The sequence below is a fragment of the Dendroctonus ponderosae genome, unplaced genomic scaffold, assembly GCF_020466585.1.
Source record: "Dendroctonus ponderosae isolate FM_Combo_2020 unplaced genomic scaffold, Dpon_F_20191213v2 Dpon_F_20191213_1, whole genome shotgun sequence".
Taxonomy (NCBI): Eukaryota; Metazoa; Arthropoda; class Insecta; order Coleoptera; family Curculionidae; genus Dendroctonus; species Dendroctonus ponderosae.
In genome coordinates, this window is record NW_026017110.1 from 27,871,285 (window position 1) to 27,881,617 (window position 10,333).

Below are 10,333 nucleotides of genomic sequence, written 5' to 3' on the forward strand. Positions count from 1 at the left end.
GCATATAATTGCATATTTGGAATAAAAATTATGCATATATATGCGCATATTTTGATTGAATTTAACTGCATATATTCCGCGCTTTAGTTATAAGTCACAGGTCTTTTCTATAGGGTGCGCAAATTTTAAGTCACTACCTGCTAGGAAGTTCGTGCTATGAATTTTCAAAGAATAACGAGCAGTTGGGTGAACATGTTCATTTTTGGCTCATCATTCACAAGCTCAACAACTTGAGGAATTTGGGTGCAATTTTAGGGGTTTGAAGCCGTTAGTGTTTTATGAATATCAAGGTGCCAGCTAATCTCGAACGAAAGTTGCAATTATTTTAAGAAGGGAGTGCGGTGGTGTGAACATTTTCATTTTTGGTTCATCCAGGTTCCATTTAGGTTGCAAAAAATTAGGATATTGCCGGAAATTTTTTCGGTTTTCAGTAGGTACAGACTGTCTTCTATAGAGTGTGCGACATTCAAGTTGCTACCTACAAGTTACACACTTTATACGTTTTTTGCCTTAAGTTTCCTTCAGGATGACTTTAGTTTCTTCCTCCAATTAAGGAGATTTAACGAAATCTGTTGCTGCCTTAAAACTCGTGGCTTCAGTGATCAATTTTCTTATAATCTGCGTCTTTTACAGTAATTTATTTCGCTTTTCTTCCCAACAGTTGCAATTTTCCATGCTACTGAATGTTACGGCAAAGAAGAAATCATCCGACTCCTCATTCCATGAACTCTCGTAGAATTCTGTGATCGTCACTGTCAAATGAATGTTGTTGTCTGTTGAATAAAAACCACAATTTGCACCCGATGGCATTCGCAAGTGCCGCTAAAAGACCCGATTATGTGCTAGTAGTCAAAGAAGAGACTCTTCCACTCATCAGCACTTACATCAGCAATCTAAAGATGCTGGGACTGGACGTCGAATATGCAAAAGGCCTGGTAATTAAGCACTGAAATCCGCGATTATTTCACAACCCTGGGTTTTAGACCGTGGACTTGATGTTCATCAAAGTGTTTATTGCTCCCGATGCCTTGGCGCATTTCTCGCAAATTTACGACATCGGCACTTCTGATCCTTCACTAACTGCCGGGTTCTACTCAGAGCCAGTCATTCCCACCCCGTTCAGGAACCCCTTGGTGCATTCCATCGGATTGTCCTACTTGAGAGGGTAAATTCACTCAAAGAACCAAGGAAAAGATAAAACTGGGAACCTTTTAAAGAGAACTGACTGAAGCCGAGAAAATCATGGTGGTTAACAGAGTTTTGGAGAATGCAAAGTATGGGGAAAAGGAGCGGGAGTTTGGGCTGACCAAATTGATTCAAGTGGGGGCTATTGAGACTGGTTATCCTTTACATGATGGCCCAATTTCGGAAAATGGAACCAACTATCGATCGGTAACGCAAATGCTGGGCAAATTGCAGGTTCTAAAGGGGTTATTGCAGCTGCTGTATCGGCATTGGTCAAATACCCGAGTAACCCACATGGAACAACCTCTGGACACAATTTTCCGCTACTTCGGCAACGAAGTCGCCTTCTACTTTGCATGGCTGGAGTATTTCAACCTAATGCTGGCCATTCCGGCGGTTTTAGGAGCCTTGACTTTCCTGGGAAGTCTTATATTCGTTCTCCTTGGCCAGCCGTATCAAGTGTAAGTTTGTACATTCTCCAGGTGGGGATTCTGATAAGGAAGCTTCCAGGCAGGAAGTTTGTGAAAACTCCAACATGTTGTGCCCAACATGCGAAGGAAACGAAGGCTGCAGGTTCAAGCACATCTATAAATACTGTTCGCTGGCTCAGTGGTCGGTGGTGTTCGATAATACTGGAACTGTGGCTTATGCAGTGTTCATTTCGTTTTGGGGTAAGATTTTAATTTTCTTCTCCTCTAAGAACTGGTCCTACTGTTGCAAAAAAAGTCAGCGGCTGTGTGGTTGCTCTTGGGTCTTGGAGGAACTGGAGATAAACTGGAAGATATTGCTCGAGAGATGACACATAAAATTGACTATTCTATGATCTCTGAGACAAAGGAAAAAGGGGCACGGGACTAAAGAAGTTAAACAAAGAGTTAATAAGGAAGGACATTTAAAAAAATTGTCATTGCTTATAGCTACTAAAAATACAGCAAAAAGCAAAATGGAAGCAACCTAATTGAGCTGGAACAGGTACCATGTACAATTATAAGTATAGCAAAGGTTAAACCAACAACTACCTCAAAAACATAGTCAAAAACAGTTGAATAAAATAAGAACCAAATGAATGCAGCAAGGAGCCAAAGAAGAGTTACATAAAAAGAAGACGAGACCCACAGAGAGAAAAATTATTGGTGAAACGATGAGCCACAAGAAATGGAAGAACAAACGCAAAAGTTTTATCACAGATAGTTGAATGTGAGAGAACAAGAACACAAAAGAGAATATCGAGATAAAATAACCAAATTTAAATATCCCTAAAGTAATAGAAGTAAAAACCGAAACTGAATTCTTGACTGGAGAGAAAATCAAAAGAAAGTGAAGGTTTATTAAAAACATGAGATCCAACAAAAGTGAACAAATAGTATTCACTTCATAGACCCTGAAAAACTCACGTGATTCAGTGAAAAGCACTATTAATTTATGGTAATTTTAATTTGCACCATCAACTACGCATTTTTGAGCATTCACAAAAAATTTCTTTTCCGCCCTTAAAATCCTTACATTCAAGTCGAAAATTCCCATTTCCAATTAAAAAGTTGAACTGCAAACAGAAAAATTAGACTTTTTGAACATAATTTTGCTTCAAAACTCAACATCGAACTTTAAACTCGAAATTCCAACTGGAGTACCGCACCAAATATCCAGTTTGAACGTAAAACTTGCATTTTTGCAACAGGATTGTGCAAACTTCCGAGTCCAATTTTCAATCAATTTAAATTGCCGCCGTAAACAGAATATGTTGTCTGTAATTTAAATATGTAGTTGTATTTTTCATGCTTAAAAGTCGCCCAAACAAAAACACTTTGGAAAACTCGATATGTTTTCTTAAATAAAACCGCAAAGATCGAACGGTCGTGGGGCAAATCAGGGGTTATGAGAAAATGTGAAAATAATCCAAGCGAAAGTGGATCGTTTTGCTTCAAATGTGCGCGATTTAAACATAGAAACCCGACAAATTTTTAATGCGTTTAATTTTGACTTTTAAGGCAAAAACACGACTTAAAGTTCACATTTTTATTGAAGTTTGAGCATCCATTTTTAACTCTCAACTGAAAATATGGACAAAGGAAAAAAGTGTACGAGAATGAGGCTGAATATCGGCGACACCACTTAAACTTAAATACATTGCACTATGCAGATGGCCAGGTAGTGATTGCTCAAGACAAGGAAAACCTATAGTATATGTATGCCCAAAAAACTGAACTCAATATTATGGCAGAATAACAAGAAGCAACGCAAAGACTTCAAGACAATCTACTGGTAGTTGAAATAGATTTTTGGAGAAGATCGGCGAGAAAATCGATACCAGAACACAGTCGAAAATGCATGTAAAAAGATCATTTGGAGAAGACGTTGAAAAACAGGAATTAATATGACTCGAACATGGTAAAACAGTCTGTAGTAAACAGTAACTTTGTAGTTCACTCTGTATCTTGAAAGTTCTAAAAAACAGTTCCATTAGACAGGGAGGTTAAGTTAAAAAAATCGCAATGTTCAACTATTACTTGTTTAGTGGCTTCTTTTACTGAAATTTGATGTTTTTTAGCGACACTGTTCATTGCTTTATGGAGACGAAAAGAGAACAAACTGAAATTCAGGTGGAACTGCGTGGAAGATGTGCGGGAAACCCAAATTAGGTATTTTGCTTCAGTTTCCTCCAAATGCTCAAACCCGAATTATTGTCATTAATTCTTAGAACTTTTTACATTTTTTCCAATATGTTTGTTTACTTCCTTCTCCACCTTTCTCCCCCAGATCCTCAACTGTTGAAAACTTCTTTTTAGACAACCATACTTAGATAAAGCCATCAAACAGCAACTGAACCGCATAACTGGAGAAATCGAGCAGTACACTCCAAGATGTCAAGTGGTTCTTCAGTACAGCTTAACATTTACCGCCTGTAGCATTCTAGTAAAAAAATCACCTTTCTATCAACAATTTTGGCAAAAGCCAGTTTCCAGTTCATACTTCTAGTAGTTCTGGTTCTGGTTAACATGGTGCTGAAAATTCTGCTGGATAGATGGCTGAATTCAACCAGGGTTGGATACATTCGATCGCACTCAACCATGATAACCATGTGCCTGAGTTCAATTATCACAGTTATTATCATTAATTCCTTCAGAGAGGTTGTCTAGTTGCCTCCTGGCATAGATCCAGATAATCCAGAATGTTTCAATTCTAGTTTTACCAGTCAGCTTCGGTGATATTGACGAAAATTGAAAACCCCCGCACTCAGTGCGATTTTGATAACTCGGTCCTGTACAAGCGATACTTGCTAGGGTTTATGAACAACTACGTTCCTACTTTCTATGAAGCGTTTTTTAAGGTAAGTCACAAGCAGACAGGAGGACGATACTGTCCGTTATTTTGTGCATTTCACTTTGGCTCACTGTGTACAGGATTGTGGTTTTGAAAAAGTTAATTAAAGTTAATTAACAGAAATACTTAAACAGGTACTGGATTACCTGCATAGAAACCATAAACTCTCGATACTCTACCAATTTTTTTGATCACCCTGTATATTATTAAGCGTTTGATGGGATTCAAAATAACACAACTACGTTCCCAGTTTCTGTTAACCGTTCACGTCCAAATCTCAACTGGCTCTGAGAGAATTTGGGGTTTTATTTCTAAACTTGCCAGTATTTTAAGACACTCTGTATATTTAATATGAGCGGATGACTGGAATAAAACTCGATTTTATCAATCGAAATAATATACAGGGTGTTTTGCGTAAAAGCTCACAACTATAACTATTAAACCACTTTTTGGAATAGTTTTAGTTTTTCATTAGTTAACATTGTTTTTGACTGTGCATTCCGAATGATTGCGCAAAGTTACACAATTTGCTAATATACAGACAAACACAGGGGTAGGATTCAGGAAATAAAATAGGGAGAAAATTAAAATTTAATTGAGTAGTTATGAGGAAGAAACAAGAAAAGGTGGTTAAACGTGCTTATAATCGAAGAGTGATTAAAACGGCAATAAGGAACGAATTATATTAATGAGAAAGGAAATGTTCTCTAGCAAAGAAGTGAAGAGCAGGAGAGAAAGGAAATAAATGTTAATTACGAAGCATGAATGGAAATAGAATGTTTTGTCAATATCTTGAATAAAAATTCACATTTAGAAAATTAGACAGAAAGTAGAAGAAAATCGAGACAAACGAAGCTGTTGAATAGAAAGGAAGCAACAGAAAAGTTGGGAGCATAGAAACGAGAAAATTAAGAATACAAAATTACAAAAAATTTGAATCTAAGTTCCGAATAATCCTGCAAATTTTGATGAAATGTAATGTAATATGGAGAGAATGAAAAATTAGCTCAGAATTTATCAAAAACAAACATAAAAAACGGATAATCGAAAAGTGATCAGTAATAGTAATAAAGTAGAAATGTAATATGAATGAGAAGCAAAATGTTGTTTATCAAAGAAGCGAAGAGCAAGAAAGAGATGAAGAAAACGTTAGTTGCGTAGCATGAATGAGAAGATCAATTAAGAAAATGTATTTCAATTGTTCTATTTTTCTGTAGTAATTTTTAAGAAAAAGATCAGTTAGAAAAGTACATAGAGGGTAGAAAAAAATCAAAGGAAAACACTTAAAGAATCGAAAATATCGAATAAAGACACAACAAAAAAGTGCAGGAAAACGAAAAAACGATTCAAGAAAAATACAAAGTTGCAAAGATTTTGTTTAAATTCCGAGTAATTTTGCAAAATTTCCAATATATAGAGAAACACAGACGGAAGATCTAGGCACTAAAACATGGAGATAATGAAAAAATAATTGAAAAGTTTTAAAGCAGAAGCAGAAAAGTGGTTAAAGGTGTTCAGTAACAATAATAAGGTAGCAATCAAATATTAATGAGAAATAAAACGTTGTGTAGCGCAAGATACAGAAAAGCAAGGACAAAAGAAAATAAATGTTTATTACATAGAATGGATAGGAATAAAATTAATAAAATTCTATTCAATTACTCAATTTCTCTGTCAGTATAATGAGAAAACAGAATGATTTAGGAAACTGCAGAGAAAGTAGAAAAACTACCTAAAATACGCAAATGCGACCAAGAGACGATCATGTTGAATAGTAAAAACTAGTAAGGACCGGGAAAAGGAAAAATGACTCCAGAAGTATTCACAGATTCAAGAAAAACGCACTTTATAAAAAATGCTGCATGAGTCTAACAACTGAAAAACAAGAGTAATAGTAAAAATTACAATTCCATGTAAGTGGGAAGTGGGATAGAAACAAAGTATTAAAATGTATAAAAAGGAATTATAGGAAAATATTGAATAGTAATGAAAAAAAAAAAGAAATGAAAAGGAATCTGGAAATAGAATAGAAAATGCGAAAGAAATAAAAACGCTTTATGTGATAAGCAAGAACTGAACAGACCCTAAAATTAAAGTTACTTTCTTATCGCAAAAGCATCAAAATGTGCTTAGATGAAGTAGAAAAAGAGAAACATCTAGAGAGAAACTGTTGTATGGCAAAGCAACTAAACTGCGACAGAATAACAAAAATATTGATTAGTAGCCAACAGAAAAGCGCAGGTAACTGAAGGAAAATTACAAAAGCAAAATATACAAGAACTTACTTTAAACTTAAACTGAATAAGATAACTTAAAGTAAAAGTGACAATTCCATGCATCTTGGAAGAAAAGAAAGTATCAAAAAGTGTGAAAAAAGATGAAAATGTTGAATAGTGGTTAAAGAGCGAAAAAACGAAGAGAAAGAAGTGAGAACACACTATGTGATAAGCGGAGCATGAATCCAAAAACTCAACAGAATATGGAGTTAAAGTTAACCGACTTTTTTATTACAAAAGTATTAAAATGTGCCTAAGGAAAGAAAGTGTAAAAAATGTAAAGGAGTGAGCTGTTGAATAGCAAAACAAAAGCAGGAACGCGAAAATATGTCGAAAATATTAAATAGTAACTTAACCACAGGAAAGTGCAAGAAAACCGAAAATGGGTTCAGTAATAATACAAAAGATTTTCAAGAGAAAAAAATACGCAAAACGTGTTTCAAAAACTGAAAAACGCAAGTAATGGTAGTAAAACTTACATTTGCATGCAAGTGGGAAAGAATGAACTAAAAAGCCGAAGACAAAAATAGGAATAATCCAAAATCACAGAAGCGAAATTTTTTTTATGACCTCTAACACTCACAATAACATATATTTAAAGTGATGTGCAAGTAGGAATAAAACAAAAGTATGGAAATGTACTTCAGGAAAGTAAAAAAGCAAAAAATCACACTTAGACGAACGGAAAACCCAAAACCCAAATATAAGAGAAAGGAGTCAAGCACAACACAAAATTACAGTAGCAAATTACATAAAAAACCGGAAAAAATTGGATGTTAGTGACAGGAGTTTTCGAATTTTAAAAAACTTTGGAGAATTCAGTCAGAGTCCATTTCAGGGCAGCTTTGCGCGACTTCCGCATCAAATGACTTTCCTGCGCAAAGATCTGTGCCAACCCAGCAGTTGCACAGTTGCACTCTGCATTCAGCTGGGATTCCTGCTGACCATACGCACGTTCATGGGCAACATTTGCACTGCCATTTATCCGTAAGTAAAGTGCCCAAAACCCAAAAGTGCCAATTTTCCCAAAAAATTCCTGCCTCTTTCAGCCCTCTTAAGAACATACTTAGGTCGCTAAAAGAGCAATGTTGCCGGAAAGTTTGCCAGAAAAATCCGGCGATTAAACAAACGCTGCCCCAATGGGAGGAAGAGTACTACTTGGAACCTTTGGACACCTACTCTGTGACGGAAGAGTTTTCCGAAATGGGTAAAATCTGTCAAAGAAGTAGGTTTTCCATGCTTTTCCAGGCTTTTGCAGTTATCAGATTTGGGTACATCACATTCTTCTCCAAAGCTTTCCCATTGGCGGCGCTGTGCGCCCTACTGAACAACCTAATAGAGCTGAGATCCGATGCGTATAAATTTGTGAAATCCCATCGAAGAGTGGTTCCAGTGGAAAAATCTGGAATCGGAGCCTGGAATGGGATTTTGCGCAGCTTATCCTACATCAGCACAGCCATTAATGTAGCCATAAAACGGTTCTAGGCGCGATAGTTAGTGAAGAGTTGACGTGTTCCAGGCTTTTGTGATTGCTTTTACAAGCGACTGGGTGGAAACGGAAGTTTACCGGCAGACCCGAGGCAATGGCAGCCTTAAGGGCTTTGTAAACTCCACTTTATCTAGTGAGCAACTTTATGGGGTATTTCACTGGTTTAAGCTAGATTTTCTTTGATTTTCAGAGTACGCAACTTCCGACAACAGAGCTTACCACTCCGTTAACAATCGCGAAGAGTTTTGCTACTTTCGCGGCAATTACTATCCGCCAGAGAACCCAACCAAGTACGGAATAACTCAGCTGTACTGGATGAATTTGATGTTCAAGTTTGTGGCAGTTTTCCTCTTCGAGGTGAAAACTTAGAGGAAAGTTTCCGTAGATAGTTTAGGGTGGAAGTTTCAGCATGTAATGTTGCTGTGCAACACTTTGTTCACCTATTGCTTGTCGTACAAACCAGAATCCGTGCAGCTGCAGCTGGATTTGATCAGGCACAAGGAAAAGGAGATGCGATTGACTGAATGCGAGAGGAAGTTGGAGGAGAGGGTCAAATCTGATACGAAATTGAGCAAGGTAACTGTTCGGTTGGCAGGTGGAAGTGCTTGATGGAGCAGGTTTGGTGCTTTCAGAACCTGAGGGGATTAAAATGAGGATGCTTTTCTAAGTGTTCAGACAGCCAAGTAAAGAGTCTAATAGTTAAGTGTGCAAAGTTTTTCTGCTCACAGCCCTAAGAGTCTAAAGGTGGCCGGACCAAAGTCCCTCTCAAAATGTTCCAAGGGGTATTACATATAATAACGTAATAATGTTGCGAACAAAAGTCCATCCATCAGAAGGACAGCATGTGGTCCCCGGATGGAAGAGAGTCAAGGGCGTGGTGCCGACGGCTGATTGGCCCGTGAAGAAGGGTGTCTTTCGCACAACGGCTCATATTGCGTTACCCCTCGTTAAGTCCACATGTTATACTTTCAATTTATACTCCAATTATGCCCTGGAATGGGGGCGCAGCGCCATTGTAGTTGCGTAATATTGATCACCCTTCCCGTTAAAATAACGTGATTATAGTTAAATGTAATGCCCGGTTCTCTGAAGAAGTCGAGGGGACGCCATCAATCGATGTGATAGGGAACTTGATTCTGTTATTCGACAATGAGTTGAAACACATTAGTGGCTAGTTAAATGGTCCCGATTTAAATTCTGGAAAGTTTTTGGAAAATGAGAGTCGTTTCTTTGCTTTTGTTTAGCTCTGCTGTTTAAGAGTCAGATAGGCCAGCTTATAGTATTATATTCTCAATTGTATCTCAGTTTTCGAACTAATATTAGTTTTATTAGCAGAACTTTTCATGGGGTCTAAACGGGTAAACTACCCTTAAAAGTGTGGTTTGGTTCAATAGTCGTTTTGCACAAACGCCTAAATTATACTGGGGCTTCCATAATTATAAATTGGAAATCTTTTGGAAACGTATTTGACGACTTGTAGCTCTATTAATACGTCGTGATAGTTGGCGAGCATTTCAAGAGTTTTCTCCAGCTTCAGTTTCTCTTCCTTTACCTCGTAATTTCTTAGACGATTTGCAAATTGATTTCGACGATTTGCAAATATTATTAAAGAATGAGAATCCAATAAATTTTTTGGAATGTTTTAAAGCTTCGCGGAATTTTGCCCTGTAAATCTTTATCCAACTTTTACAAAATTTGTTCCTTTAAAACCGCAATAGGAAAATTATTAAAATTTTCAACATAACGGGACAAAAGTAGTCTGTGAATGATCTGAAAATATCGTCGAAGTTTTAGAAACGAATAAATTATGGGAATTTTATGAAATTTCAGCTGGTGTTTTGCTTGTACACCACTTTTAAAAAATCAATTTCTATAAAATCTTACGCTTTACAAAAAAATTTACATTTTTTTTCAAATCTTACGAAAAAAGCCGTGGCGTCAGTTAAAATTAAGTTTAAATTTTAAATTTAACTTTAAATTTAAAAGCTAAAATAAAGTTTGAGAAGCGAGAGAAATTTGAGAATTATTTAAAATTTCAACCGATTATTACGCTTTTACTCTG

General features: G+C 36.6%; 2 protein-coding genes across 3 annotated transcripts; both read left to right on the forward strand.

Moving 5' to 3' along the window:
- The first annotated feature begins 774 nt into the window (after positions 1-774).
- LOC125504126 (anoctamin-7-like) lies at positions 775-4,161 on the forward strand. Its single transcript, XM_048665549.1, has 7 exons — positions 775-935; positions 984-1,165; positions 1,218-1,392; positions 1,441-1,646; positions 1,696-1,856; positions 3,734-3,824; positions 3,972-4,161. Exons 1-7 carry the CDS (start codon positions 804-806, stop codon positions 4,159-4,161), a joined length of 1,137 nt encoding a protein of 378 aa, XP_048521506.1. The 5' UTR covers positions 775-803.
- Positions 4,162-4,181: 20 nt separating this feature from the next.
- LOC125504124 (anoctamin-4-like) lies at positions 4,182-8,951 on the forward strand. 2 transcript variants are annotated; one of them, XM_048665539.1, is made up of 9 exons: positions 4,182-4,313; positions 4,370-4,513; positions 7,621-7,769; positions 7,832-7,989; positions 8,041-8,246; positions 8,302-8,404; positions 8,462-8,628; positions 8,680-8,847; positions 8,904-8,951. In XM_048665539.1, exons 1-9 carry the CDS (start codon positions 4,182-4,184, stop codon positions 8,922-8,924), a joined length of 1,248 nt encoding a protein of 415 aa, XP_048521496.1. In that variant the 3' UTR covers positions 8,925-8,951. The 2 variants fall into 2 exon arrangements, with proteins under 2 accessions (XP_048521496.1, XP_048521492.1); XM_048665535.1 differs by having other exon boundaries at positions 8,680-8,949.
- The last annotated feature ends 1,382 nt before the right edge of the window (positions 8,952-10,333 follow it).

Excerpts from the sequence above, each read along its gene's own strand:
- LOC125504126 (XM_048665549.1), top strand. The coding sequence starts at position 804 with ATGGCATTCGCAAGTGCCGCTAAAAGACCCGATTATGTGCTAGTAGTC. Across the intron at positions 1,166-1,217 it reads GGATTGTCCTACTTGAGAGG|AGAACTGACTGAAGCCGAGA; the intron begins GTAAATTCACTC and ends AACCTTTTAAAG. Across the intron at positions 1,647-1,695 it reads CTTGGCCAGCCGTATCAAGT|GCAGGAAGTTTGTGAAAACT; the intron begins GTAAGTTTGTAC and ends GGAAGCTTCCAG.
- LOC125504124 (XM_048665535.1), top strand. The coding sequence starts at position 4,182 with ATGGTGCTGAAAATTCTGCTGGATAGATGGCTGAATTCAACCAGGGTT. Across the intron at positions 4,314-4,369 it reads TCATTAATTCCTTCAGAGAG|TTTTACCAGTCAGCTTCGGT; the intron begins GTTGTCTAGTTG and ends TTTCAATTCTAG. Across the intron at positions 7,990-8,040 it reads GGAAGAGTTTTCCGAAATGG|TTATCAGATTTGGGTACATC; the intron begins GTAAAATCTGTC and ends AGGCTTTTGCAG.